The sequence below is a fragment of the Fusarium odoratissimum genome, assembly GCF_000260195.1.
Source record: "Fusarium odoratissimum NRRL 54006 unplaced genomic scaffold supercont1.2, whole genome shotgun sequence".
Lineage (NCBI taxonomy): Eukaryota > Fungi > Ascomycota > Sordariomycetes > Hypocreales > Nectriaceae > Fusarium > Fusarium odoratissimum.
This window is the reverse complement of record NW_022158688.1, coordinates 648,828-676,307: the sequence shown is the minus strand read 5'-3', so window position 1 is coordinate 676,307 and position 27,480 is coordinate 648,828. Positions and strand designations below refer to the sequence as shown.

General features: G+C 49.1%; 12 protein-coding genes across 21 annotated transcripts; 7 read left to right on the top strand and 5 right to left on the bottom strand.

Moving 5' to 3' along the window:
• Positions 1-361: 361 nt before the first annotated feature.
• Positions 362-1,403, top strand: FOIG_01853 (uncharacterized protein; the record flags this gene model as incomplete). The annotated part of the gene is made up of 1 exon (XM_031198852.1): positions 362-1,403. One exon carries the CDS (start codon positions 362-364, stop codon positions 1,226-1,228), a length of 867 nt encoding a protein of 288 aa, XP_031070889.1. The 3' UTR covers positions 1,229-1,403.
• Positions 1,349-2,603, bottom strand: FOIG_01852 (uncharacterized protein). The gene is made up of 2 exons (XM_031198851.1): positions 2,423-2,603; positions 1,349-2,362 (listed from the first exon to the last, which is right to left on the bottom strand). The coding sequence occupies exons 1-2, from the start codon at positions 2,509-2,511 to the stop codon at positions 1,510-1,512; spliced, it is 942 nt and encodes a 313-aa protein (XP_031070888.1). The 5' UTR covers positions 2,512-2,603; the 3' UTR covers positions 1,349-1,509.
• Positions 2,604-3,427: 824 nt separating this feature from the next.
• FOIG_01851 (uncharacterized protein) lies at positions 3,428-5,488 on the top strand (the record flags this gene model as incomplete). Of its 2 annotated transcripts, XM_031198849.1 has the most annotated exons (5): positions 3,491-3,784; positions 3,836-4,156; positions 4,248-4,867; positions 4,914-5,221; positions 5,278-5,488. In XM_031198849.1, the coding sequence occupies 5 exons, from the start codon at positions 3,491-3,493 to the stop codon at positions 5,325-5,327; spliced, it is 1,593 nt and encodes a 530-aa protein (XP_031070886.1). In that variant the 3' UTR covers positions 5,328-5,488. The 2 variants fall into 2 exon arrangements, with proteins under 2 accessions (XP_031070887.1, XP_031070886.1); XM_031198850.1 differs by having other exon boundaries at positions 3,428-3,784; positions 4,914-5,488.
• Positions 5,489-6,142: 654 nt separating this feature from the next.
• FOIG_01850 (uncharacterized protein) lies at positions 6,143-6,747 on the top strand (the record flags this gene model as incomplete). Its single annotated transcript, XM_031198848.1, has 2 exons — positions 6,143-6,433; positions 6,484-6,747. 2 exons carry the CDS (start codon positions 6,143-6,145, stop codon positions 6,745-6,747), a joined length of 555 nt encoding a protein of 184 aa, XP_031070885.1.
• A 13-nt stretch (positions 6,748-6,760) lies between these two features.
• On the bottom strand, positions 6,761-8,249 carry FOIG_01849 (uncharacterized protein). The gene is made up of 2 exons (XM_031198847.1): positions 7,169-8,249; positions 6,761-7,118 (listed from the first exon to the last, which is right to left on the bottom strand). Exons 1-2 carry the CDS (start codon positions 8,062-8,064, stop codon positions 6,953-6,955), a joined length of 1,062 nt encoding a protein of 353 aa, XP_031070884.1. The 5' UTR covers positions 8,065-8,249; the 3' UTR covers positions 6,761-6,952.
• A 486-nt stretch (positions 8,250-8,735) lies between these two features.
• FOIG_01848 (uncharacterized protein) lies at positions 8,736-11,054 on the top strand (the record flags this gene model as incomplete). The annotated part of the gene is made up of 9 exons (XM_031198846.1): positions 8,736-8,957; positions 9,011-9,148; positions 9,199-9,206; positions 9,256-9,392; positions 9,449-9,495; positions 9,576-9,604; positions 9,666-9,699; positions 9,750-9,837; positions 9,888-11,054. The coding sequence occupies 9 exons, from the start codon at positions 8,736-8,738 to the stop codon at positions 10,730-10,732; spliced, it is 1,548 nt and encodes a 515-aa protein (XP_031070883.1). The 3' UTR covers positions 10,733-11,054.
• A 370-nt stretch (positions 11,055-11,424) lies between these two features.
• Positions 11,425-12,225, top strand: FOIG_01847 (uncharacterized protein). The gene is made up of 3 exons (XM_031198845.1): positions 11,425-11,774; positions 11,827-11,837; positions 11,881-12,225. Exons 1-3 carry the CDS (start codon positions 11,502-11,504, stop codon positions 11,984-11,986), a joined length of 390 nt encoding a protein of 129 aa, XP_031070882.1. The 5' UTR covers positions 11,425-11,501; the 3' UTR covers positions 11,987-12,225.
• Positions 12,226-12,336: 111 nt separating this feature from the next.
• FOIG_01846 (uncharacterized protein) lies at positions 12,337-14,954 on the top strand. Of its 9 annotated transcripts, XM_031198838.1 has the most exons (5): positions 12,337-12,632; positions 12,723-12,764; positions 12,895-13,199; positions 13,293-13,999; positions 14,059-14,953. In XM_031198838.1, the coding sequence occupies exons 1-5, from the start codon at positions 12,568-12,570 to the stop codon at positions 14,782-14,784; spliced, it is 1,845 nt and encodes a 614-aa protein (XP_031070875.1). In that variant the 5' UTR covers positions 12,337-12,567; the 3' UTR covers positions 14,785-14,953. The 9 variants fall into 9 exon arrangements, with proteins under 9 accessions (XP_031070875.1, XP_031070873.1, XP_031070880.1 ...); XM_031198836.1 differs by having other exon boundaries at positions 12,895-13,999; positions 14,059-14,954; XM_031198843.1 differs by having other exon boundaries at positions 12,723-13,199; positions 14,059-14,954.
• Positions 14,955-15,152: 198 nt separating this feature from the next.
• On the bottom strand, positions 15,153-16,670 carry FOIG_01845 (uncharacterized protein). Its single transcript, XM_031198835.1, has 6 exons — positions 16,553-16,670; positions 16,291-16,503; positions 15,996-16,201; positions 15,847-15,946; positions 15,638-15,758; positions 15,153-15,589 (listed from the first exon to the last, which is right to left on the bottom strand). The coding sequence occupies exons 1-6, from the start codon at positions 16,574-16,576 to the stop codon at positions 15,237-15,239; spliced, it is 1,017 nt and encodes a 338-aa protein (XP_031070872.1). The 5' UTR covers positions 16,577-16,670; the 3' UTR covers positions 15,153-15,236.
• Positions 16,671-17,448: 778 nt separating this feature from the next.
• Positions 17,449-24,491, bottom strand: FOIG_01844 (uncharacterized protein; the record flags this gene model as incomplete). Its single annotated transcript, XM_031198834.1, has 4 exons — positions 17,449-18,324; positions 18,378-23,208; positions 23,256-24,243; positions 24,302-24,491. The coding sequence occupies 4 exons, from the start codon at positions 24,489-24,491 to the stop codon at positions 17,449-17,451; spliced, it is 6,885 nt and encodes a 2,294-aa protein (XP_031070871.1).
• Positions 24,492-24,555: 64 nt separating this feature from the next.
• On the bottom strand, positions 24,556-24,762 carry FOIG_01843 (uncharacterized protein; the record flags this gene model as incomplete). Its single annotated transcript, XM_031198833.1, has 1 exon — positions 24,556-24,762. The coding sequence occupies one exon, from the start codon at positions 24,760-24,762 to the stop codon at positions 24,556-24,558; it is 207 nt and encodes a 68-aa protein (XP_031070870.1).
• Positions 24,763-25,353: 591 nt separating this feature from the next.
• Positions 25,354-27,261, top strand: FOIG_01842 (uncharacterized protein; the record flags this gene model as incomplete). The annotated part of the gene is made up of 5 exons (XM_031198832.1): positions 25,354-25,405; positions 25,458-26,189; positions 26,250-26,316; positions 26,381-27,023; positions 27,079-27,261. 5 exons carry the CDS (start codon positions 25,354-25,356, stop codon positions 27,259-27,261), a joined length of 1,677 nt encoding a protein of 558 aa, XP_031070869.1.
• Positions 27,262-27,480: the final 219 nt, after the last annotated feature.

The window sequence follows — 27,480 nt, the reverse complement described above, 5'->3', positions numbered from 1 at the left end:
GCGGAAGTTTCTGATCCGATAAATGTTCCCATGAGACTATTGGGCATTTTCAACCTTAGCTGAGCTTGTGAACGCCACTTAATTTCTCAACCAAGGTAAACTCAGGGGAAACGGCGCCTAACGGAGGGCGGCGTTGGGGCTGGCCCGCAAAAGAAACGAGCCAAAATCAATAGTCTCTTCCTAGCTCTATGCGCTTAGAAATATCCATCATAGCCGCCGATCCTTTATTATTGCGATGCGCAATGTTTATACAAAACCCAAACGCGCTCTCTTTTGAGAGGTTTCCTGTTTCTTCATCAGTCATCCTTTAGACCAGTCACTCTTTTACCAAGATATCTTTGATATCACCACGTTCGTTACAATGATGTTCCCCAACTTCACTGCTGGCCTTGTTGCCGCTCTTTCGATCTCCGGTGTAAACGCTGGTCTCTGCCGTCCTAGCTCTCAGACCAGCGCGGTGGTTTCGTCTGGTAGCACTACAGCTAAGACTGCATCTGAGACTTCAGCCACCGAGACTGTCGTTGGTACCACTACCACCAGTGTCGAGACTGGTTCAGAGACTACCACCAGTGTTGAGTCTGGCTCCGAGACTACTACTGCCGAGACCGGATCTGAGACAACCACCGTTGCGATTGTTTCTGACACCACCACCGCTGAGACATCTCTCGCCACTACTACCGTTCTCACCACCTCTGGTATTGATATCACCACCGAAGTGACCACCTTCATCACCTTCACCGCCACCGACACAACCACTTCTGAACTCGCTACTACTTCCGCTTTCGTTCCTGCCGACCTCTTTCCCTGCGTCACCAGCGACGACTGCGATGCCTTCATTCAGCTCTGCGATGCATTCCGCTGCGGCTGCATCAACCGCAACTGTGAGCGTCTCACCGACACCACCACTGCTGAACCTACAACCACCGCAGCTGTCGACGAGGAAACCACCACTGCTGCTGAGGCTACCACTACTGCCGCCGCCGAGGAGAACACCACTACCGCTGCACCTGAAGAGGCTGCCACCACCACCCAAGCTGAGGAGGAGGCCGTCACTACTCAACCTCCTGCTCGTCGTCGTGCTCTTGCCGACCCTGTTCCCGAGGGCGCGCACTACTGCTATGTTAACCAGGACTGTGACGAGAAGACCGACATTGATGGATACAGCTGCGAGACTTTTGAGTGTACCTGCCTCGAGAACTCTTGCGTTGCTGAGATGCCCAACCTCTAACTAAAGAACGGACCTAGCTCAGCGTACTTTGTTTAATTATTGACAATATACGTCAGGCATTTACTGCCTTTCTTACCCCCGTGGTTGAACGCGTTATGAGTTGCTACAATACGAAGACACCGTTTCCCATTATTGCCATCAAATACTTTCAATGTCTAGCGTTTTGACGAATGTTGATACGGGACCTTGATCCTTTGATCGGTTTGGTTCGCCTGCTTTCAATGTGCCCACGGAGAGTGTTTCTAACTTCATATTCCGGCTTGACTCTATATGTTAACTGGCTAGAGAAACAATGGCAACTTGATGTTCTGTGCTTTCATGATATCATGACATTCTCTTGCTAACTCCCTTCCCTCAGAAGATAAAAGGTGCTCATCAAAACTGATCTCCAAAAACGACTTCTTCCAATGTTGCCAATGCTCAAACATGGTGACTGAAACGTCATAATACTTACCAGGCCGACCTCTCACCTCCCTCTCAAAGAACTTGATCTTGTTCGAATCTAGTGTTTCCGCCATTTTAGATCCCGCAGTCTGCAACCAAGCGTGAATCTCATGGATGACAAACTCGAGGTCTTCGGTCTGTACACAAATAAGGTTAATCGTTTTGTATCCCATAAACTCCGTTATTCCTGGAATCCCGCGGAGATACATCTTTGCTTCTGCCTTTCCTGCTCTTCTGTAGTAATTCTTGTCTACCGAGAAACTTTCATCTTCACCCTCGTGACATTGACATCGAAGCGATTCATAGCAGGATTGCCAGACATTGTGAAATGAAGGTAGTTCACACAACGAGTCGCTGGGCTGTGGACCCGTCACCCACCAGGGATTACTATTCATTGATGGTAGCGTTTGAATCGCGACGAGTAGATCAACTATCATGTCGCAATCGTCTTCAAAGCGCAGGAGAGTAGATGCAAGAAGCTCCCAAACTTCATTACGCCGCCTCGAACCCCCATACGCAACTCCTTCTGGATATCTGTCCAAGCAACCGGCAGTGATGGCTCTGGCGGCCGACTCGGCGCTCATCATCTTGTTGAGATAGTTGCAGAGAGCTAGACTTTCATCGAGATGGTGGGTGCTCCTGAAGTGTCTTTGGCAACTGTATGTGTAGCTTTGAGGCTGCCTGAAGTGCCTTTTTGGAAAATGTTATTTTGAGTTAAAAGACCTGATAGCTGATGCTTGCATCGCGCACCTTGCCTCGCCCTCCCTGTCAAGGTTAGGGTTGACTCTTGAAAGGATCCATCCATCTCGAAAAGACACACCAAGCCCAAGTGGTAACATTTTCGGGTCCGATGAGAGATATAGGTGATAGTATGGCTGAAGGGCAGACGCTTCGTGCCAAACGACTTATCACCCTCGATAATGAATGTTGGTGGCCAGATATTTCTCATGCGCCTCCAGTCTGTGGAGAGGCCAGCTAATCACATCACGTGATAATACTAAACTCATGTTATGGTTACATAATGTCCAAGAAACGACTTGAGCAAAGAACAATTTTATTTACAGCCTTGGAAGCTCTTTCGCACTCAGATAACATTTAATGTAATAATATGATGCCTAACTCGGACTTTTACGGATTGGCAATTAGTCTCACAGCACTGCCATTGACCCCGCAAGCCAGCGTAGCCAGCCCTACCGGTATTTCACCAAGTCTCCCTTGCGAAGTTGGGGGCCATGCAACCTCGCTGAAATGTCTCGCGTGAGAAAGTGTTGTAACACCACTGAAACATTTTATTCGCTGCAAGAAGCCTCTTTCATCAGAGCTCTCGATAGTTGGCTATCGATATGCAGTCAGCCATATCCATGATCCCATAGTTCAGCCGCATCAGCTCAGGATCCGAAGACCTTTTCCCGCAGTGTGCGTATCTTGCGTGGCTTCCTTGGTGGCTATGTTAATGCCCCTTTGGCCTCAGATTAAGCTTAGACTTGAGGAGGGTTTGAATGGTTCTAAAAATACTGCCATATCTGGCAGCTGCACGCCATAAATTAATGAATTCTCTTTTTATAGTTGACCTTCTGAACTATCAATATTCGCTCAGCCGCAGAGCCTACCTTAGCTGACAAGCCATTCTGCAAGCCTATCACTCCTTCACAAAAACTTTCGGTATGAAGTAACACGAGCTGCCGATAAGCTGTACCACCAGCTCCCGTCGTGCTCCGCCACGTCAGCTATTCGCCATAAAGCTTACGAGTTCATAAACCACCCAATGCTGCTCTTATCTCGCTCCCCGTATGTCTCAGTTAATCTACAGTCCCTACCATGTCTCTCAACACTCCCGCTGCAGGGCAATCTGCCCCGGTGAACAACCCAGAGGCTGTCGCGTATCGAGAGCGTGATGCGTTATACAACTACTCAACTGGTGTTGTTGATGTTCCACGGGGCTACAAGTATCGTCAGTATCGTATTTTCGGGTTCACGTTGCCTTGGTATGCGTCGCCGAAGATCCAGTTGGGTATGGTTGCTTTTGTATGCTTCATGTGTCCTGGTATGTTTAATGCGCTTAATGGGATGGGCGGAGGGGGGCTGAAGGATACGAAGCTTGTGAATGACATGGTGAGTAGCCATCACTGACTGGAAACATTGTTTACTAAGTAAAAATCGCAGAATACTGCCTTATACAGTACCTTTGCCGTCGTCGGCTTCTTTGGAGGCACTTTCGTCAACAGGCTCGGGGTAAAACTGACACTAGCTTTTGGTGGTATTGGCTATGGCATCTACACCATTAGCATTCTGCTCTATACGCACTACGAAAACGACGTCCGAGCTTTCAACATCGTTGCAGGCGTGCTTCTTGGTGTATGCGCAGCAATGCTTTGGACCGCGCAAGGAACTATCATGATCTCGTATCCCCATGAACATCAGAAGGGTCATTACTTTGCCTGGTTCTGGGGCATCTTCAACATGGGAGCCGTCATCGGAAGCCTTGTACGTCATTTCCTGGCCTTATTTCCTCTCATCCTTCCTCTCTCTCAATAAGTGGCATGCCATCTTCGATAGAAGCTAACAAACTTTGCAGATTCCCTTGGGTGGCAACATTAACACTGAAAACAATGAATATGTTAGCGACGGCACATACATCGGGTTCATCGTCCTGATGTTCTTCGGAGCCGCATTAGCCCTCCTTCTCTGCAACGCAAATGATATAATTCGAAAGGACGGATCATATGTTATTCTGATGAAGAACCCGACTTGGCAAAGCGAGTTCCACGGCTTGTATGAGACTATTCGCTATGAACCTTTTGTCATATTCTTGTTTCCTATGTTCTTCTCATCTAACTGGTTCTATGTATATCAACAAAATGTCGTCAACGGTGCATACTTCTCAACGAGGACCAAAGCGCTGAATAGCCTCTTGTACTGGCTGGCGCAGATTGTAGCCGCGGCGATATGGGGGTACCTTTTGGACTTGGAATATCTTCGTCGATCTGTACGAGCCAAGATTGCACTGGTTGTTCTCTTTGTCATGACCTTTGTTGTTTGGGGAGGAGGTTATGTTCATCAGAGAACATATACCCGGGAGATGTCAAAGGCTGAGGACTTTGACACGGATTGGAGAGACGATGGGTATGCTGGGCCCATGTTCCTTTATATCTTCTATGGATTTTATGATGCAGCTTGGCAAGCTACTGTTTATTGGTAAGTCCACTATGAATATTCTTCCGATGGCGACTAATAGGATAAGGTTCATGGGCGCTCTCTCAAACTCAGGTCGTCGTTGCGCAAACTACATCGGCTTCTACAAAGGCATTCAATCAGCCGGTGCAGCCATATCAAATAACCTGGACGCAAGAAAAGTATCATTTGAAGCGCAATTCATCAGCAACTGGGTACTCTTAGCTGCGTCATTAATCATCGCATCTCCTGTTATTTTCCTCAAGATCAGAGATCATGTCGCCTTGGAGCAGGATCTTGAAGGGACAGATGAGACTATGGCAGATGTTGCACCGCACGTTGTTGTAAACTCGAGTCATGCTGGGGATAACTTTGAAAGTAAGGAACCTAGACGAAGAGGTCCTGGGTTTACTGCAGTCTAACTGTCATTTCAGTGGAACTCGATGAGTTTGATGTATCTACGAAACTATTACGTCGGTGGTGATACAGGAGCGGTACGTGATGGGGATATGATTGTTTGGATACCTTTTTGAGATTTATTTCTTCAAGGTAGATGGCGGCAAGGCTGTCTAAGAAATGATGAGATGAAGAAGAAATACGAAATCTAGTGCATTGGGCCACTTGTGCTAATGCCTTGCTGCATAAGATGTATCTCGTTTCTACCGTCTAACGTCATCGTACTGGACGGCCACTCTCCCGAGAGCCTCAAACACGAGCCCATGCCCGCCACACTTTATTTCTTGGTAACAGCATATTCCAAATCTTGTGTGACAAACAAATCTTGCCACAATCTCGATTCTGTCTATTACGTCTCCTCTCATGCATCATGTCCCGCCAAGACCACCTTATCTTAACAAGCACTACATATTATTTCAAATACGAATAAATCTGCCCGAAGAAATTCGGCTCCCGAATCTTAATAATCTTATCTCATAAGTCATATTATGCACAAGTCCGTTGCGGATCATGCCCAATGTGGCATCTCTGCTTACGCCGCGTCTTCCTAGTCGCTCTCGCTGTCTCGCTTTTCGCTGCGCGACAACTCGCGAGATGATGATCTTTAGTGCTGATGATCCTGCAGAATTTGAAAAACTTGTAGTATTTGGAAGAAGGTCTTCCGAAAGAAGAAGGCAGGTTCAGGGATATAGACAAGATTGTCGATGTTGAGGCCACGTCATGGGAAGTGCCAAGACTTGGAGGAGAGTTATATAATGCCTGAAGAGAAGACGTCTCAAGCTTGATATCCCAACCATTTCGAGCCTTTACAAAGCTTTTTCAGTAATACTATTGTTGTTCAAGATGAAAGTCTCATGTTTCTTGTTGTCTCTCCTTCCTCTGACGGCGGCTGCAACGAGTATCCCACAACCTCGGGCAGTTTCTGCTCCTGAGCCAGCTACCTCCGCCGAATGCTGCCCCTTCACCTATAAGCCAACATGTACCAAGAATCTCGAACGTGTGTTTCACATCAAACTCTTCTACAACCGAAAGGAAGGCATCACTCCTGAACAGTTCAACGCGTACTGGGCCAACAACCATACCAAGACTGCGGGAGACTTTCACTTGCGATTTGGGGTTTACAAGTACTCACAGGTGAGCAACCCAAAGCTTAAACTAGTTACATAAGCTAACTTGTTCCGTAGTACCACTCTACCCCTGAGCTTCGAGACCTTCTTCGCGTCCCTGGCGCAGCTCCCGTGCTCGAGTTCGATGGCGCTGCGGAGTTTTGGGTGCCGACCATGGAGACCTTCCAGGCTATGGGATCCGACCCATTCTACAGAGATGTGATTACGCCTGATGAAAACAATTTCATTGATCATTCTTCTATGAGGATGATTGTTGGTTTTGATTATATCATGGTGGATAACCAGAACGCTGTCACGGAGCATGGTCGAACCTTTCAATAGACCATGGGTGAGAGACAATAATATTCATGGGACGGAGGCTAGACGAATGACGGGATATCGGACTTGATTAATACCATGCTAGAATAGACCGAAGATGAAGGCGCATATTTGTTACAGATAGACAAGCATTGTCTAGTTCTATGTATATTCAATATGATATCTTATTCACGCATATATCCTGAAAATCCACGTGACTCGGACCGCTCTACTCAAGTTTGATCTCAAACTTTCCAGAAGGCTCGGGCTTCGAGAGTGCCCACTTGATTCCATCCTCCATAACCTTGTCCCATCTCCTACTCTCGGCTAATTGATCTCCAAAGCGTCGGAAGCCATGCGGCAGACCATTAAAAACATGGACATCCGTGGGAACTCTGCTAGCTTCGTCAGATTGATTCTCATATACTGATACTCGACAACTTACCCTGCTTCAACAAGTTTCTGTCCATAAAAGAGAGCTTCATCTCTCAAAGGATCCAAGCCACAAATACCGAGCGTCGAGGGCGGCATGTTCTTGAGCTGCTCAACAGTCGCAAGGCCAATATTCAATCGAACATCCTTGGGATCCGGGTTCTGAACCTTCAACAGCCCAGTGAACTTGTCGAGCGCTGCCTTGTTGATCATCGGAGCTTCCGCGTTCTGAACATATGAAGACAAAGAAGGTTCCTTCATCTGCTCCATGATAGGTGCGTAGCAATCAGGGTGGACCAGAGCAGGAATCATCAAAACCTGACCAGCGAGCTTCGGTCGTGAAAGAGCATCGGGAGCGATGTTTTGTCGAAGCGTCAAGGAGGCTGCTAGTTGGGCACCAGCTGAGATTCCGCCAACTACGACTTGGCTAGGAACTCCGAGAAGTTCATCGATGTGGTCATGAACCCAGTGAAATGCGTCGACGGTGTCTTCCCATGCTGTGGGATAAGCATAGTCTGGAGCATGACGATAGTTCAGGTTGACGACTGTGACGTTTGTCATAACTGCGATGCGAGTACAGATGGCATCTTCGGAGGGGATGTTTCCAAAGACATAGCCGCCGCCGTGGAGATGGATGTAGATAGGAAGACGCGCTCCTTCTTTGGCAGAAGCAGGTCTGTAGGTTCGAACCTCTAGAGGAAAGCCATCTCTTGAAGTGACGGTGTAATCGTTCATGAGAATAGGGTAGTCTTTAAGTTTCTCCATCTCGCTCTGGGCCAGTTGTTCTCGGTACATGTTCGTAAGGCGCTGCATCTCCTTCAGGTCCAGATGACCTGGAATGGGCGGCCTGCTATCCGTGACGGCGAGCCATTCTGCTGTTGCATGTCCGTATTGAGTAAAGTCAGCCATGATGATACGTGGTTGATGATCCCATATGATATAGGGTATTGAAACAACTTTTGCTAAAATCTCAAGCAAGATATTGGGAATTTTGAGTTTTTGAAGCTATCGTGGGAAATGCCGAGGAAGAAGTCGTCGCATGATGTCCGCGGGTCCAAAGTTGTCGCCGAACCCCTCAACTTCGCCGAACTCGGTATAAGTGAGTGCCGAAGCATCCACATAAATCGGCGAGAAGTCCGAATCCTTATAAAATCATGACATTTCAAGATTATAATAATTTCTCACCATAAGTCAAGCTTTACCTCAATTCAAAGATTGTCAAGAAGTTGAATGTCGTTGTAAATACGTGGCTTGGGCACTCGGCAGTGACATTCATAACCAAGAAGTGCTCAACTTTATTAAGCGCGCCAATGACGATAGCTTCACAAGGCTAAACCAAGAATCAAGCGAACTACGTCACGATATTCATAGTTTACAAAAGGCCCGACAATGTCTCAACGTTACATAGAATCAGGGTCGAGTGCAACTATCCCCCGCATTTTAAGCCAATACCGAACAAGATCTGCATAAACTTCCGGGCCCGTCGGAGATGAATAGAAACTTTAAAGCTTCCTTGGTTGCCATAGTTAAAATGAAGTTTTCCTCCTTTTACATCTTGAATTAGTCAACAACAGTGCAAGATGAAATTCCTCAGCGCTGTGACTGGTGCGATAGCTCTTCTTCAGAGTGCTGATGCAGCCTCTTGGAAGGATTACAAGCCTCAGAGTCGCACGCCAAGTTCTTGTCCTGATTATGTCGACTATTCGCAGAAATCGCACAAGCCGCTGTCTTCTGGCAAGTTGAAGCTGCCGTTTATGAGACCGAGTGAAGAATGCAGGACTTTCAAGAGCCCCGCTGTTGAGGTGCGTTTTCAAACGTCTTGACATGAGGTCGTTCATGGCTGACTTGATGGTAGAAAGTCATCAGCGACATCAAGAAACGCGTCAAGAATCCTGATCTGGCTCGTCTCTTTGAGAATACCTTCCCATCGACGCTCGACACGACGGTCAAGTATTTCGATGCCAAGAAGAATCTAGCTTTCATTGTGACTGGTGTAAGTCTCTGTACTTTTATCAAGAGAACATTGGCTAATGAAATACATAGGACATCACGTACGCAAAAGTCTTCGTTTCACAGATATTCACTAACAAAGAATTGAAGTGCCCAATGGCTACGCGACACGGGCAACCAGTTTGCCCATTTGTATAAGCTACTTCCCCAGGACAAGAACTTGAAGGCCCTCGTCAAGGCTATCATCAACACCGAGGCGAGATACATCTCCGAATACCCTTATTGTGGTATGTGCCATTCTATTCGACCACTGAGTGACCGTGACGTAACTAAAGGTGTCAAGGTTCCTTCCAGCCTCCACCTGAGAGTGGTTTGAGCCCTTCGGTCAATGTATGAACCCCGAGGAGATGTTATATCATGACTGATCTGGCAATACCTCGTGTATCAATTTCTGCTAACGCGATTAATAGGACTACGCTACACTTGTTACCGTCAATCCGTGTGTTCTACCGAAAACCCCATGTTCTTCATATAGCCAGACTAACACCAGTGGTTCTTAGACCAGTCGATAACCAAACAGTATTCGAGTGCAAGGTGTGTCACCACCCTGACATGCTACCATACCGTTTTCTAACTACTTTCAGTACGAACTTGACTCTCTGGCTGGTTTCCTCAAGATCGTGCGATCATACTATGATAGTACCAAAGATGCTTCTTTCATCAACGACAATTGTGAGCTGATGGACTCCTAGTGTTCCTACATTTATACTAATAATCGACAGTCAAATCTGCGATGAAGCAAATCCTTCGAGTCATCGATGAGCAATCTCAAAGCACCTGGGCCGAAGACTGGTCGTACCTTAGCTACTACAACTGGACTGGCCAAGCAGGATCACTCTCACCACCAGTACCTAACAGCGGAAACGGCGAGCCCAAGCTCGCTAATGGTCTTGTTGCGTGCAGTCACCGTCCGTCAGACGACTTGTCCGTCTTCAATTACATCACCTCGGACAACGCCATGATGTCAGTCGAGCTCGATAACGTTGCCGACGTATTGGATAAAGTTGGAGGCCAAAAGAGCCTTTCTACAACGCTACGTGGTCACGCCAAGATCATTCGACAGGCAGTTTGGAACCATACTCTCACTTCGAATGGTATTTTCGCTTATGAGACTAATGGGTACGGCGGTCAGTACATCATGGATGACGCCAACGTTCCGAGTCTTGTCTCCCTCCCGTACCTAGGCTTTCTCAAGCGTGACGATCCGACATACAAGAAAACCAAGTCTGCTCTGTTCTCACGAGCAAATCCATACTACGCCGTTGGAAAGACATTCAGTGGAATTGGTGGACCGCACGCAAACGCTACTAATCCATGGCCTATGGCACATGTCTCAGCTATTTATGGAACAGATGATGACGATGAGATTATTGAGCGACTTAACATGATTTTGGAGAATACTTCTGGTCTGGGACTGATTCATGAGAGTGTGAATATCTACAATTCTTCTGTCTTTACACGACCGTGGTTTGCTTGGGCGAATAGTTATTTTGCGGAGATGGTCCTGGATTTGGCGGAGAGAAAGCCTGGGTTGATCTTCAAGGATGACAAGCCGTATGTCGTATAGAGCGAATCGCCTAGAGATGTGATAGAACACTCCTTTTGTAACCTGCAGAAACAGCTGTTCCTTAATAAATTGCCTCTCATGGCCATCGTGCTGTCTCACTGTCAACCTAAGGAACCTAAACGATAGAAAGGAAGTCGAATGCCGTCATGTCCGAGGTTTCCTTGCGGGTTTAAGCATAATAAAAAGACTTTAAACAAGTCAGAACTTTCACCAGGGAGTAATGAAGGTCCACAGGAAAAGTCAGACAGCATAACCAGTGCAGATAAATACTGAAGTAAGAGTGAGGCTCAGCAGTGGCCATATGCAAGATAACCCAACGCACAACATTACTAACAGCTTACAGGGCCTATGATTGGGGTCCATTCGCAAGGATAACTGCTTTGTCAGAGTGGACCTATACCGATAGCGAATGGGATCAGTGAAAGAAAACCAATAGAATGCGACTATCCACGAGGCGGCCGACCGAACGGCAACAGTGGCCAAAGAGATATCTCAGCTGGCATCGCTTAAGCTATTCTAGAGCAGTCGACGGAGACAAACGAAAATGCATCATTCTTAAAAAGGATGGTGCGGAAGAAACGCACCGTTGGATATGCACGCACGAGAAGCGAAAACTCGTATTGGTAAAAATCATATCAAGTTCCTTCACCGACAGCCCGACCTGCCATATGTCCTCAACTATAAAACCATCTGAATATGCCATCATCTCACAACAACTCAAGCTTCTCGAGACTCAGCTCCAAACCAAAATCCCACCGACTCCTACAAAATGCAGCTCATCAACCTCTACGCCCTCACTGTCTTCGCCACCTCGGCCCTGGCAGCAGACTGCTTCGGCAACGGTAACAAGGACGTCGGAAAGTTCATCACAGCTTATTGGGATGCTCGCGAGCGAATGTGCAGTAACTCCGGTTGTACTTACCAGGAGGCTTGCACCACCTCCGGATCTTATACTGTCAAAGGCCTTGGTGTAGACACTATCTTGAATGTTGAGATCAAGCGCAAGAACACTGGTGGCAAGAAAGGATTCAAGGATTGCTGGGTATGTATTCCAGCTTTGACTGCTGAGCTATGCTAATCAATATTGTGACCAGGACGCTACTGAGTATGTGACCCGATATTACATTTGACTTGTCTAATTCTTCTAGGGACATCATCAACCAGTGCCCCAAGGGTGGCTCGAAGCAATTGAGCGGATCGTGGGAGGCAAATGGTCAGCTGTATCAGATCAACGGATATTTCTCGTTCAACTGAGAGTCGACCAGCTTGACTCTCATCGTGAAGCAGCTTTGGGGAGGTGCAACATAGGAGAAGTTGATCAATTTTGAAGTAAAACTTTGCAAAGAGTGTTGTCTCAATGGATGAAGGTCGCAGCCAAGGCTCCATTCTGATAAATACCCTATCGGAGATGATTGAATTATATACCCCAGGTGAAACCCTCCGAGAAACTCTATTATTTAAGCTTCACATTCTTGAATCTATTTTTAGTCGCATTCTTCCTTGTACATACGTCGCTTATCAACGGAGTTTTGTTATGCCTACATGGAGGAATAATAAGCGTAAAGCCAAGACAGACGGCGCGCACGGCCCCTGCAGTAGGTATCGATAAGAGAGTTCAGGTCCGCAAATTGCTCTTTTCATCTTCATGTCGGTCCCTGTTTGTTTGTTGCATATCGCAATCTGGCTTCCGTTGCCTTTCCCCTCACCAGTACCAAAAGACTCATCTTAGCATTCTCACTCACGAGTGGTATGACTATGCCCGACTGATTAGGTTAAATTCCGTATGCGCGAACCGACTCAAGTTTGCCTGAGTACCTCTAGACAGATCATATGCGATGATCAGGCCATCTTCGTCTGGCGGTTCTCCCTTTACGGCTCGTCACGCATGCGAGATTTGCAGGCAAGTCAAGTCAATCCAAGCCGTCTGCGGATCGATATGCACTGTGTGCCGTTTCCGACTGCTGAACTGACGACTCAATTCGACGAGCAGAGAGCGAAAAGTCCGGTGTGACAGGGCTTTGCCAAAATGCAGGTTTGTTCCGTCCATCCCATCCCATACCATACGAGACCAAGCCAGTTCAGTCTGGCAGCGTATCATAGGTGAACGCACGTACGTGGCTATCGAAATGTGGAGCTGACGCTTTGGCCTATGTCCTGCAAAGACGATGCGAGCGGCTCAATCAACCTTGCGGGTACAGCCCAATTTCTCAGCGTCGTACTCGCGATGAACAGCTGCAGGAGCTCCAGGAGCGATTGGCCAAGACTGAAGCTCAGCTCGCTCTTGAGACCCCGCGACCAAGGACAGGTTCCATGACCTCACATTTACAGCCACCTTCCACCACTACTGCGCCCGTCTTGCCATCACGTTGGCCTGATGCCCTTGGCTCTATTACACCAGACACAAACACCCAGTACCATCTCGCGACTACGGCACCATCACGCGTCTCTAGTGTACTCGGATCTGCAGGTCCGTCAACTGGCCGTAACCCCATGGAGCTAGACTGCCACCGAAACATGGGCACGGCCATCGATCTGCCGACTAACAGCTCACCCATGCTAGATATTGATCTGTTCAATCCAGGGGCCGACTCCAACATGGCTTTCGACTGGTGCAATCAGCTTACAGCCCTGGAACCACTGGATAACATACTCCTCACTCGCCTATCGCCTCGATCTTTGGCTCATAGCGGCACCGAAGAGGAAATCTCGCACGCAGAACTAAATGCACTGCACAAGTACTACTTTGAATCTATTTACTTCTCCTTTCCCTTCCTGAACCAAGATCGATTCGCGGCAGAATCAATGGGAGGCGGTCTTGCTATAAGCGCCCTCATTTACGCAGTTGCACTCGCTGGATGCGCTCACTCATCCACTTCCCAGAACAAAGAGTCTGCTTGCTATATATTAGCAAGGAACTATGCAGAAAAGTGCGAAAGAGATGGCCAGTTGAACGAACTTAATTTGTTACAGGCCCTACTCTTTATCGGGAGATATGAGGCTATGGCTGGGAAGCTCGAGAGGAGCTGGATGACACTGGGGCGTGCTGTCATGCTATCCAGGCTGCTTGAACTGCCCTACATGGATAAACGAAATGAAGGCGATGGATTTCAAGACTCTCAAAGACATGATGGCTCTGGCCTGAGTCTGCCTGAAACGACTGATCAGGTTCTTCTAGAGGAACGAAGAAGGACCTTCTGGGCTTTGTACATATTGCTCAGTTACGTCAAAACACGTACCGGATGGCAATGCATGCTGGGCGATATAAAGGTAAGATAACCCTCGTCAACTTTCTCAGAGCGCTTTGACGCTAAACTCAAACCATCCAGAAGTTTCACATCAACCTCCCATCACCCGGGTTACTGAGATCCGATCTAGTCCCGCTCAAGATGCCCTATCTCTCAGATATAGGCCTCGAGCCTAGCACCGAGATCTCATCCTATGCAGGGTGCGTCCTCATGGTAGAGCTAGCCCTATGCTGTTTTGACCACGGACAAAAGCGGACTTCGAAGAGCTTCTGGGATGGCTACTGCGATCTTGTGAAGAAGACAGATGTGCTTTTCGGAATGCTGAAACGACACCTCAACGCTACATCTATCCGCGAGGACCCCGTTGCCTTCAGCCTGTATCTAAACCTCCGCGCAACTGAGATCTTTTCCCATGAATCAGCTATTGCTCGGAGCGAAGAGCAAGGTCTGCCACAACTGATGACGGCCGAGAGTCAACGTCGTGCTACGGCAGCTGCTTTTCAGATATCAACCGCAGTGCGCCTGAACCTCCCCTCACCGTGGAAGGCCGACAGCGACATCATTATGCTACAAGCCATATTTATCGCGTGGCCGCTGACCATGGCTCTGAAGGCCTTCCATCGCGAGCTGATGCATGGCGGTAGTCGCGACAGTATTAACGGCGTTGTTGCATCTTCGAGGTTACTGTTTGCCGCTCTGGGCCACATTGAGGAGTCGGGCGGACATTGGCATCGAAGTGTTGCACAGGTTGAGAGGAAGCTTCAGGAATGGGAAGAGAAGAATAGTTTTAACTCGCTTACGTTATGATGAACGAAGTTCTGGTCTCGGTTGATTTCTGGTTTGGGGCGCACTAATACTTTTATAGGGCTATTATACTTAAGCCTCGTCCGTTAAGCTTAGACTTTATCGCATTACATATAACAATTTTATGTTTGGTCTCTGGAAACCAAAGATTACTGCCAAGAGTCGAACTGGGTCATCTTGCTTAACTACAATGTATGAGTAATTAAGACAGTCTAGGCGGAAAATTGAGGAACCATGTCAATAATATTTCAGACAAATGGTTTTAAACTCCTTTGACAGCGCCCCGAATAGTAGTAGTTAGTGCCCGAGGCTGAACTGGATGCGGTGTTGTTACTAATGGTGTTGCGGAAAGAATTGAGGAAAAGGCTTGTTGTCTAAGTTCGTAAGTGTATTACCTCTATAATTCTATCTTGCTATCACACAGCTTGCACTCAAACTTTCACAGTATACTCTGGCTACCCAGGTATGCTGTTAATGCTACTCTCCCTCGAGACTATAACATGTTCTGTGAATGTTATCCCATTTATGTTGTTCAGTTCCGTCTCACTGCCAGCTGAACCTTCCAGATCCATGGGCTCGGCATGCCTTTGATGGTTCTTTCCCGTCCCCTGCCAGTAGACTCCCAATCCTCCAGTAAAACCTCCGAGTTCCCGGGAACGATTTAATAGTATTGCTGGGACACCCGATCGGTCTTCACTCATCAGTAATGTTGTTGATTTCAGGTTGGTGAGCTTTCGAAGAAGAGGTCGGACCGCCGTGAGAGCAACGACTATGACAGAGATGCAAATCTCGGCAGTTGCCCAAATGCCTAAGAGTATGTTAGATATAAGACTGAGGTGAGGTTGAGATGACTGACATATAGATATGGCATTATCAACATAGACCATGGTTACAAATCTACCAACGCTGACGGCGATTGTAATGACACCAAGTCCGAAAATAGCAGCTAGTCCAATCTTCTTACGCGTTGAAGTCATCTTGGGGGTTGCCAGTAGTGGGATCGGATATGCAACATTTAATTTGGGGTCAGGAATAGGAGTTTAAAGCCCAGCTAGGCCACGAAACTTGAGACTTACTCAGCACCTCGGATATAAAGTTCATAGACCACAGAAGCCGCATAAGAGTCATGGATGTGAAGGATGTACATTCCTGCTCTCCTTTTGCCCTAAATATCCCGTTAGATGTATCCTAGAGTTTTCCAAATTATGACTGACCAGTTGATCGAAGGATCAGGCCCGCACCAGAACCAATCACAGAAGAAAGTAATGACTGCGAAAGAGGTAGTGAGACCAGCTAGACAATAGAGCGCAATGCGCATTTTTGGCTGTGAAATCGGCACGAGGTTGAAATAGAATGCGATGATGCTGAATTTCGGAAAGTATATGCCTGTGTCGACGAATTGATTTGTTGCGAATCGGATCTGAGCAAGAGGATGGGATCAGTATATACGATAGCTGGTACACCGAAGAGCGAAGAAATGCCACGAATATAGTTGCATTTTATGCTTACCTTTTTAATAGCCACATTATCTATTGTGAAATCATCCATTGCATCCATGGAGTAGGTAATAGTGTCACAGATCAGCAAACCCTGGCAAGGCAACAAGCCAAGGATGAGCCAGTAGTAGGCTGAAAACAATCGTGCTTTTCTCATGACCAGGCGGACATAAATGCGGCAGGCGACTGTGATGTACGCGAGGGTCATGAAGGACCACTCAAAGCCCTGAAAGATCAGCATTCTACTATCATAAAACCAGGATGTCAACACGTACCATAACAGCCCTTCTGGATATCATATTGGCGATATCCCGTAGAAGGGAACCTGCGATTAGAAAAGGAAATATCCAGAAAACACAGTCAGATCACATTTCGCACACTTGAGAAAACAGGAACAGCTTTCCGACAAGCCAGCGAGGGGCACAGAGTGAGCGCTTATTATACAGACCATTATAGAGCCTGACATCTGGTACAAGACTAAGCTAGCACATCAGGGCGCACGCCACCGTAAGCAGGAATAGAGTTACCTGGCCCCAATCATGGAATGCCCAAACCGCGTTCGAGCGAATATTCCCCGCTATAACCGCGGACGAAGATTACGCCAAGCAACGAGTGTCAAAGCATAGACACCATCAAAAGACAATGGCTTTCTTCTTCGACGACTTGTGCACTATTGATTGTAGATAGCAAGCATATTTTGGCTGGTGACAGGGAACGAGGCACGGAGGATTGGACCATATCAAATGCCGATATTGAATATCTACCTATGATGCATCTACGGGCGAAATTCAGGCAGCGGTAAAGTCAAAGCAGAGCCTTAGTTACAGTGATGCGACCTCCTTGAACCCGGCCGTCCACTAGTCACTCGGGAGAATGCCACACACTCACGCTACTTGTCGATCGCACGAGGCAAGAAAAGTCAAGTAAAGCGTGCCGCTTGTGGATGCCAAGCTTCTCTATTGGACTGGCGCAAGCCACAGCGATGTGATTGACCCAGGCTTTCCGAGTCCAGGGACTGGGAACTTGAAGTGGCATATTTAGTGATGGACAAGAATGATTCCGAGGGAAGGGGTAATATAGTCTCTCATTTACGTGAAGGAATTCCGTCTTTACAATTTTTTCAAGGTTGTCTATCTCTATCCCATCATCTATGCCTACATTATCTCTTCCTCTATACAACATCCACAAAAATACCTTGAGAAACACAGATAAGCTCAGCGAACTTGGTAATTGTTAAAGATGGGCTCAGAAGTTGCTGGAAAGCAATATCCAGCCCCAATTCCTTGAAGATCCAATTCCGTAGCTCGGCACCAATCATGCTATCAATGCCGTGACTCGCGATCGACCGTCCAGAGCTTTCATCACTGAACTCCTCTACGTCGAGAAGAAGCACCCTGGCCAGCTTGGCGATGAAATGGTCGCGCACCAGGGAAGCGGCTTGCGCTGGTGAGTCGGCAGCCTTGACCCGGGATAGAATTGAGCCTGCTTCTCCATCGCCTTGATTCGCGCCGTCGAGTTGATTCATACTGTCAAGGAGGATAGAGAAACGCTGGTCCACGGCCCAGAAAGCATCAACATCACCGTCAGCCTGTTTTCTTGCCCTGTGGAGCTCGGCAGGGTCAAGGCCGACGACAAGATGATCAAAGCTGGCGCCATCATCTTGTTGACGCTGTTGCTCCAAGATTGACACCTCGAAAGCGTCCAGTAGAGCCTCCTCGTCAATGCCATACATACCCTTGCGAGTGAGCGAGTTCTCGAGGTCCAGATTCTCAGCAACTACTCCCACTCCGAGAACCATGGGGAGAATGACTGCACACGCAGGTTTGCCTTGAGAGCGACGCAGGCGAGCAAGTGCATCCATGTAGGAGTTTGCAGCCGCATAGTTACCCTGAGCTGGGGTTCCAAGGATTCCAGACACAGAACTAGTCATGAGGAAGAAGTCCAGAGGCAAATTGGCTGTTGCTTCATTAAGGTACTTACTACCGAGGACCTTTGGCTGAATGGACCTTGTCCAGCTTTCGTAACTCATGTTCTGGAAAAGGCCGTCCTGCAACAAGTGTTAGTTGAATCGATGAACACGTGAAAGTAATCACAGCTTACTCGCAAGACCATGGCAGCATTCACGATACCACGGAGAGGCGCATCGGATGGTATCGAGACTAAGGCTCTTTCGACATCTTCCTTGATAGCCGCATCGCCTCTGAAGACTTGCACCCGGGCACCTCGGGCTTCCAGGTCCCGGACGCAAAGGGCAGCCTGCTCAGAATCCGTTCCCGAACGAGACAGAAATGCAAAGTTCCGCGCTCCTCGCTTCATCATCCACGTCGTGAGGCTACGCCCCAGGCCACCGAGACATCCCACGAGGAGGTAAGTGGCATCCGAGTGCAACTCAAGGCGTGGAGGGGTGCGGGTTACGTTTACAGTGCTACCCTTTGTATGGGTGATGATGGTTTCGCTGCTGTTGAGAGCAGAGGAAAGGACGATTGAGCTGTTGATGTCCGAAATACTGCTAACGGTCAAAGGTGGGACAGGGAGGAAGCCGTCCCTATGGAGTCTCATAATACGCTCAAGGAGTCGACCAAGAACCTGAGGCCGCTTGAAGAGGCCAATGAGGTTGACTGGTAGGTAGCTTGCTCCGCGGGAGGCAGACGCAGAGTCCAAGGACGAGCCTACAGGCATCTTGCCACAGTTCACAAATCGTGACAAGGCCGGCATATTTCTCCACGACTCTTGTGATATTGCTGGCTCGACTGAACTGCCCGAGAACACCACGTCGATTTCGTATTCGTGAAGGAGCTCAGGAGTATAGTGAACCAAAATCTGGTCTCTAGAAAGGCCAAAAGAACTCTGCACCTCTTCGGCCTCGGTATCGTTCCCGACTGCGACGTAAACTCGACCCCTGAGCGCTTGTGTGACTCTGATCGCGGCTCCTCCAAGGATTCCTGAGCCGGGAAGTACAAGAACAGACTCCTTGGGCTCGAGCTTTGCAAGTGTCTCGAGACCATAGAGAGCAGGACCATAGTACATCGGGAGACCTGCAGTAGCCTCATGGTCTTCGGAACCATGGAGCCCTTGTACAAGATACTCCGAGACGCGCTGAAAGCTTGACAGCCTGCCTGCACTGAAGGTCACCACACGGTCGCCGGGCGACACCCTTGTAACGGCATTCCCAACCCGTGTCACGATGCCAGAGGCCTCATGGCTGAAGTCAGGGCCGGGAGAGGAGCCTGATATGACAGCTTTGTCTTCATCGGTAAGACCTGTTGCTATGACTCGGAACTCTACCTCGGTGGGTTGCAATGCCGCCCCATCGGCGTTACAGTGAGAGAATACAACCTTTCCAGAGTCAATCTTACCGTCCAGTCTAGCTTCTGGGTCAAAGGGCTGGGGCTGGGTCTCCTCGTCAGTGAGAGCGTATCTCTCGTTGATCCTGTCTAATGGAACAAGTCGGTTGATGAGGAGCTGGCCGTCTTTGGAAATGTACTCCGTCTCCAGTTCTTGCCCACCAGTAAAGAAGACCGATGCGAGATCTGATGTTCTTGTGCCAAATGCATCAGAAGCAAGGTCATCAATGGAAAAGTCCACAAGTGTTGCTTTAAGAGAAGCTCGTTCAGAACGAAGGGATCGCAGGAGCCCTGCCATCATCGCATACTCGGGGCGAGTCGTATCCTTCGATGCATCGCTGCAAGACATCCATAACACTTTGGAAGCCTCACTTAGGATCTTCTGGATGTGCGAAAACTCGTCTTTCGACATCCTGGCCATAAGAGGGGCTTCAAGATCAACCAAGGCGATCACATTGGCTCCAGCTGGGCAGGTCTCGCCTAGCCTCAAGCGCTCAGTCTTGAAACCCACCTCTTCAAGCTCACGCTCCAAACCATATACGCAGCTTGGAGGATCAGTGTGATATAGTAGCTGGATGGGTGCTGCTGTAGGGTTGCTGGTCTTTTCGATACGAGTGACGAATAAGGACTCTCCCAAGAATGATTCAAAACCGGAGAATCCGGCGTCTCTCAGACTTTGTTCTGTCAGAGCAGACATATCCCCTCCTAGTACGGCGCAACCGTCTTCTGAGAGAAGTTCGGAGATATTCTGAAGCTCATGGAGAGACGTGCTAGGGGCAGCGACGATGTCAAAAGAGCACTTGAGCTTCTCCTGAGACTGCGCCGTCAGATCAGCCGTCAGCACCAAGGGTTCCACAGATACGGTTGTGAAACTGCTCAGCTCATCAGTGACATCAGAGGTATGAGTAGCATCTGTGGCTACTGTAAGGCAAAGCTCAGGAAGTCTTGCCAGGAAAGCTGTAGCAGTTGCCGGGTCCGAAGTCAACACCTTCAATGCCGGTTTCTTGAACTGAGCGAGTTCAATAAAGTCGGCAAGTGATAGGTGGCTCTGGCTACCTCTGAGAAGCGAGAGGTCTGGCTTCGAGACAATCTGGCTATAAGGCTGTGGGCGAGTGACGTCTTCTAAGCTCTGCGGTATGGCAGCCTCGTAAGCAGTGCACTGCATGCTCTTGATCTCCATTAGGACTTGCCCGTCGCTTGCTAACAGCTGATTGTGGGCATTAAAAAGCCTCTGGCCACGGGGGTCAATCCAGGAGAAGGCCTTCGCACTGGAACTCCCATCTAGCTGAGCTTGCGTTGGCTTCCAAACAACGATCTCTTCGGCGGTGACGGGAACAGCGCCGAACTTCATCGCGCTGGCTCGACCGGCCCAGATGGCGACGATCATGAGCTGGAGGCAGGAGTCAAGAATGGCTGGATGAACTACGTGGCGAGACTCATCCTTCATGACAGACGTCTTGATGTTGGTCGTGGCCTGAGCACAGTATGAGATGCCATCAAACGTGATGTTATCCATATCTTGGAACGTAGGACCATAGTTGAAGCCAACCTTTTTCAAGGCTTGATTCCAGAGCTTTCCCGAGGCGCGCTGAGGTAGATTGGGTACAGTTCTGGCGAGGGCTGGACGCTTGTTCGTGTTTATGCGGATCCTGCCAGTCATATGGTTCTTGACGTGCCCTTCGGTAGATATCGATGAGGTGTTGAAATCCCACCATCGCATGGTCTCGTCTGTGCTGAGCCTCGAAGGCCTCATGTTAAACAGTGTCTCGATACCGTCGTCGTCATCTGGAGTCACGAGGGCTTGCTGGATACTGATATCCCTGAAGATGTATGAGTCAATCTCTAGCGGAGCTTCTGACATTTCATTGAGCTGCGTGATGGCTTCCATAGACATAGAGAGATAACCGGCCGCTGGGAAGACTGCTTCTCCGCCCAGGGAATGGTCGCGGAGCCAGGGAAGGTCCTTGAGACGCAGCACATTCCTCCATGTTGGCTCTTTCAAGGAGCTACCGATAGTAAGCTGGCCAAGGATGTCATGACGTGGGAAGCGCGGTGAGCGGTGCTCCTTACTCTCACGAGATTCAGCCCAGAACTTCTTGGCTTTGTCCCATTGGTAAGGGGGAAGATCCACAATGAGATGACCTCGTCGCGAGGTGATCTTTCCAGACGGAGATAGCTCCTCAATTGCTGTGATGCGATGCAGGTCAATGGGATAGTCACGAAGGAACAGTTCACCGGCGAGCTTGAGGACCTGCTCGGCGCACCGGGCGCCCCGGATGAGCGTTGGGAGATATTGGACTTTGTCAGCGCTCAAGTGTACCTTGATTTGCCGTATAGGCCCCGATAGAGCAGAATGAGGACCGATCTCAATCAGTGTGTCGATTGCCATATCCTTACGTGCGAGAGCAGTCTGCACAGCCTGGTTGAAAAGCACGGGGCTCGTGAGGTTGGCACTCCAGTACTTTTCGTCAAGTACGGTATTCTCTTTGAGGAACGAGTTTGTCACAGATGAGACCATCTTAGTCCTGTCAAACATGAGTCTAGGAAGGCCGTTTTCCCTAGAGTCTCGTAGGAGTCCTTCATATCTGTCCACTGCTGAGAGCATGTGGTGCGAGTGGTAGGCCTTTCCGTTGGTATGCAGGATGCGGGCAAAGGTTCCCTCGGCTTTGAGATCCGCCTCTAGCACCTTGAGCACCTCAACGTCGCCACTCAGAGTGACACCTTCAGGCGAGTTGTGGCATGCAATGACCACCCTGGGCTGGTGAGCTTCAAGGTATGGTGTAATGGCTTCAGTACCAAGACCAACAGCCATCATGGCACCTGCTGAGCCGATGCACTTGACAGCTTGCCCACGGTAGTAGGCTGCTAGGATGGCTTCACCTTCCGAGATGTATCCGGCTGTGAATGCAGCAGCAATCTCGCCTGAAGAGTGGCCTATAGTCACTGATGGGTGAATACCCCAGACCTTGAGCAGCTGTACCAGAGCGACCTGAACAGCGGTGCAAAGAGGCTGCGAGAACTCAGCCTCTCCGACACGAGAGGTAGGTTGGTTCTCTAGCAGACACTCCTCTAGTGTCCAGGAGGGGGCGTCTCCCAGATCCTCAAGTATCAAGTCCATACGACGAATTGCCTTGAGGAATGTTGGGTAGAGCGTGATAAGCTGCGCACCCATGCCTGCCCATTGCGCTCCTTGGCCGGTGAAAATGAAACCAAGCGTACGTGCTGTCTCATTCTTCTTCCCGACTATGAAGCCAGGCATATCGTCGGTAAAGGTGTTCTGCAAGGTGCTGGGTGTCGTAATTACCATGCCTTTGCTTTGGAATCGCGTACGGTGGTTGGCAAGAGTGAAAGACAGGTCGAGCAGACTGTACTTGGCGGCAACCTTGCCATGAGCTATGGCATTGCGCTTCAGAGCTCCAGCGTCGTGGGCTGAAAATACCAGCAGGTATGGTCGGCTTCGATTGACTGCTCCTCGTGCCAACTTGGTCTTCGTGCTCTGGCCGGGCATCGAATACCTGTAATTTTGGGGAATACTGAGCAGAGACTTGGGGCTTTCGACAATCGTGTGGGCGTTTGTACCGCCGTACCTATAATGGTCAGTGGTGGCTATGGCAGCATTGAAGTTTGTACGTACCCGAAAGAGTTGACACTCACTCGCATGACTGGCAAGTGTCGGGGCATAGGAGTTGCCTCTGTAGGCACATGAACCTTCCATCCTTTCCAGTCAATCTTGGGGTTCAACTCAGTGACACCATGAGTCGGCGGTATGATGCTTCTCTCCACCATCAAGATGGCCTTGATGACTGCAGACAGCCCACTGGCCGCTTCAGAATGCCCAATGCTCGTTTTAACGGCGCCAATGTTCAGTGGCCCATCTGCATCTGTCCTTGTAGCGTTCATAATGTCAGATACTGCGTGGACTTCGAGTGGATCGCCTATGGCTGTTCCGGTTCCGTGGCACTCGAAATACCCAGTGAGCATAGGGTCCAGTCCGCTGCGCTGATAGGCGTGTCTCATGACGTTTCTCTGTCCATCAAAGCCAGGATATGTAATTCCTACACCTGCTGCCTTTCCATTATTGTTAGTAGCACTTGACCGTATGACTCCGCGAATGGGGTTACCATCCCTCACAGCATCGCTCAGGCGCTTGAGGTAGATGGCGCCGACACCCTCAGCACGCCCGTAGCCGTTGGCGTAGCTATTAAAAGTGTGACAAGTCGATGTTGGCGACAGCACGCCCAATTTGGCTGTGTTCATGTGCTGGTCGACAGTGAGGATGAGGTTACTGCCACCAACGACTGCAGCGGAGCACTCGTGGGTTCGGAGCGCGTTGCATGCGTTGTGCAGAGCGTAGACAGAAGAGGAACACGCCGTGTTGACAACAATACTAGGGCCTCGGAGGTTGAAGACGTGGCTGACTCGGTTGTTGAGAAGACCGGGGTCGACACCGGTAGCTGCCAAGCTGTGGCGGAAGGAAGGCTCCTTGAAAGACATCTGCTGGAAGTCGGCAGTGAAGGTGGCCATAAAGCAGGCCGTATCGGATCCAGAGAGCTGGTCGAGAGTCAGACCGGCTGACTCGAAGGCTTCGTAGACGACTTCGAGGAGTTTTCGCTGTTGCGGATCTGTAACACTTTTAGCCAACATATTGGAGGAGCATTCCCAAAAGAAAAGGCGACTCACCCATCCATGTAGCTTCAACTGGTGTGATACCGAAGAACCCGGGATCGAATTCTTGCAATGTTTCGTTGAGAAAGTAACCGCCGAGAACGCCAAAGCTACCAGGACGATCATTATTCGGATGGAAGTGTGCATCAATATTGAATCTGGACGCGGGAACCTTGGGCGTCTGGCCGCTCCTCTTCTCCATCATCAACTTCCAGAAGTCAGATGGAGAGCTGACATCGCCCGGGAGACGGCATCCTGTAGTCAAGCAGTCAGCAACACAGGCGCATATCGAGGAAGCGATAGAACTTGCCCATTCCCACAACTGCGATAGGCTCAAGCTGCTCGCTCAATAGTGGCTCGTCTGGCGAAAGAGCTGCATATTCATCGTCGCTCACGATGCGTTGATTGGAATTATGTGGATCGAGATCGATACCCGTGGTCGACGAGCTTGAAGATGACTCCCGGAAGTGAGGCATTGTCTTTATACCGAGCGGATTTGAGATGCGATGTCTGTTCCAAGATGTAAGCGAGTGAACAAGGGATCTGAAGTAAAAAAAGAAGGATCTCTGACAAACTATTGATAAAGATGCACAATTCTTTGCTTGGTAGCTGATACTGAAAGGTTGATTATGAAGTACTTTCTGTTGTAAAGTCGAGTATCTTTTTCACATTTATATTCGCAAATGTCGTATTCAGCCCCCAAATTCATTCTCACAACACTCTTGGCTTTGAGCACTGGTACGTAGCCGAAGGCCCATCACGTTTCACTCGTCGGAAAAGACCTTATCGACGGAATTGAATATTACTGAGCCAGATTCGGTTGCTCCGATGGCGGCCGTTTGAGAACCGCTGCACCGCGGCCGATTCGGACGAATCCCTTCGGCCGTCCGTAGGGTAGATCATGAGCGGACCCGGAACGGGCCGGGCCGCCGGAATCAGAGCCAAGAGATAAGCAGGCGGAGTCTTGTATGACCAATACCTACTAAAGACAACTTATCGTTTCTTCCACTCGGGACCAAGTTCAAGGGTTTGCAGTATACACGAATTGCATTCTCGACTTGAACAGCATGACGATGAACCAAAGTATGGAGATGTTTGATGTTATTGTGGTTGGTGCAGGTAAGGCGTTGACGCAATGCAAGCTTTTGATCCGACTAACAGGACGTAACAGGATGGTATGGGTTGATGGCTGCCCGAACATTTCTCGAGCTTGCTCCTGAGACGAACCTCCTCATCCTTGACGACGGCAAGACAGTCGGCGGAGTATGGTCCAAGGAGCGTATCTACCCCAGCCTCTTCGCTCAGATCAGCCACCCTTTGTTCGAGTATTCCTTCTATCCCATGCCAGAGGAGGATGTATCACCCGATGGGTTTGTATCTGGGAAGACAATACAGAAATACCTGGAGAGCTTTGCCAAAGACCATAACCTGATGCCTCGGTTGCGTCTCAACACCAGCGTTGAAAAGGTGAAGAGAGGCCCCGAATCGGATGGCTGGGTACTCAACATCAAAGAAAAGGAGCCCTTGGCGTGTCGAAAGCTCATATACGCCACGGGTGCCAACTCGAGTCCCATCATCCCTCAATGGCCACGAGAAGACTTTGAAAAGCCTGTTATCCACTCCCTCGAACTTGGAAAGTACCAGGGTTATATAAACGACAGCGCACAGCATACTGTCGTCGTCGGCCGTTCAAAGTCTTCATACGATGCGGTCTATCATCTGCTATGCGCTGGGAAGAAGGTGGACTGGGTGATGCGTGATGGAGAATCTGGCCCATTTAGCATCTATGCGCCAACGTTCATGGGGCTTTGGAATATTGCTGACCATATCTCAACTCGATTTGCCTCGAGCTTCAGTCCCTGTATCATGTCTACCTCTGGAATGTGTTACAACTTCTTCCAGCGTAATGCCTTGTGACGTCTTTTGACCAACGTGTACTGGCGAACTGCGAACTATATCTCAGTATCTCACGCAGACTACTGGAGAACACCGAATGCCGAAAAGCTGCGACCTAGGCCCTATAGCGATGGGTAAGACATTAGACTCCCAAGATATCACTGTTGTAGTTGTTTGACTGACATTCCTTCACTGCAGAGTATTTTGGGGGAGTGGTGGTATTGGCATCGCTACCGCCCCTGACTTTTGGGAGACGTTCCATAACGGCGACGTTACTATTCATTCGACCGAGATCGATACTCTTTCCCACAAGGATGTCGTGAACCTGAAGAACGGATACTCCATCGCGAGCGATATCGTGATTCACTGCACGGGTTTCGATAAGGGGTACGATGCATTCGAACCTAGTCTCAGACGTGAGCTCGGTCTGGAGTATGACTCCAAAGAATTCTCCCGATGGACGATGCTTGATGAGAAAGCCGAAAGGACTGTTGACGGGCTTCTGCCATACCTTCGTGATGCGCCTATCCAATACGGCGACTCCAAAGCAAGTAAGAGAACCGGGCACGGCCCCAACAGACATTACCGCCGTCTAGTGGTACCTGAGCTGGCAGCGCGGGGTGATCGATCGATTTTGTTTCCCGGGCACATCCATTCCGCATTCACGCCACTTGCAGCTGAGCTCCAAGCGCTTTGGGGCGTGACATGGATGCTCGGATGGCGAGACCTGCCACCAAGAGAAGAGATGGAGGCTGAGGCCGCAAACTTCAATGCCTGGACGAGAAAGAGGTATCTTGATCAAGGCAAGAAACATTCGTATTTCATATACGACTACATTCCTGTAAGAAAACTTTGGGTGCATGTCCGTGTCACTTCATTTTACTGACGGCGAGTAGTATATCGACACTCTGATGAAGGACCTCGGGCTCAACCCGTTCCGTAAGAGCAACGTTTTTGAAGAATGGTTTGTGAGATATAAGCCAAGTGACTACAAGACTATTCTGGACGAGTACATGAGTCTTCGACGTCATCAACACGAGATTGAGGGAACAAAGGCGGAGAACGGAAAGGCTACGTAGACAATATGCTGTGAAACACGATGGAACGTATCCAAATTAAGTCTGGGCCCTAGTTACTAAGTTTAGACACGACACAATTGCATTCTTTTCTTCTGACAGGCAAGGAATTAGTTTCCGAAAATGCTTAGCTGTCGTGATCAGAACAATGCTGGGCAGTGCAGCTCCCATTGAGCTCTCTGAACTGATACTCCTCCAAGCATCTCATTTTGCAATAGTTCT

Bases quoted from the DNA above. Each gene is read 5' to 3' on its own strand.
- FOIG_01852 (XM_031198851.1), bottom strand. From the start codon at position 2,511: ATGTTACCACTTGGGCTTGGTGTGTCTTTTCGAGATGGATGGATCCTT. The intron at 2,363-2,422 runs GTGCGCGATGCA...TTTTCCAAAAAG, and splicing joins GACAGGGAGGGCGAGGCAAG to GCACTTCAGGCAGCCTCAAA.
- FOIG_01849 (XM_031198847.1), bottom strand. From the start codon at position 8,064: ATGGCTGACTTTACTCAATACGGACATGCAACAGCAGAATGGCTCGCC. The intron at 7,119-7,168 runs GTAAGTTGTCGA...CGAAGCTAGCAG, and splicing joins CAGAAACTTGTTGAAGCAGG to AGTTCCCACGGATGTCCATG.
- FOIG_01847 (XM_031198845.1), top strand. From the start codon at position 11,502: ATGCAGCTCATCAACCTCTACGCCCTCACTGTCTTCGCCACCTCGGCC.
- FOIG_01846 (XM_031198836.1), top strand. From the start codon at position 12,568: ATGATCAGGCCATCTTCGTCTGGCGGTTCTCCCTTTACGGCTCGTCAC. The intron at 12,633-12,722 runs GCAAGTCAAGTC...TTCGACGAGCAG, and splicing joins CACGCATGCGAGATTTGCAG to AGAGCGAAAAGTCCGGTGTG. The intron at 12,765-12,894 runs GTTTGTTCCGTC...TGTCCTGCAAAG, and splicing joins AGGGCTTTGCCAAAATGCAG to ACGATGCGAGCGGCTCAATC.
- FOIG_01845 (XM_031198835.1), bottom strand. From the start codon at position 16,576: ATGATATCCAGAAGGGCTGTTATG. The intron at 16,504-16,552 runs GTACGTGTTGAC...CTGATCTTTCAG, and splicing joins TATCCAGAAGGGCTGTTATG to GGCTTTGAGTGGTCCTTCAT. The intron at 15,590-15,637 runs GTCAGTCATCTC...ACATACTCTTAG, and splicing joins TGATAATGCCATATCTATAT to GCATTTGGGCAACTGCCGAG.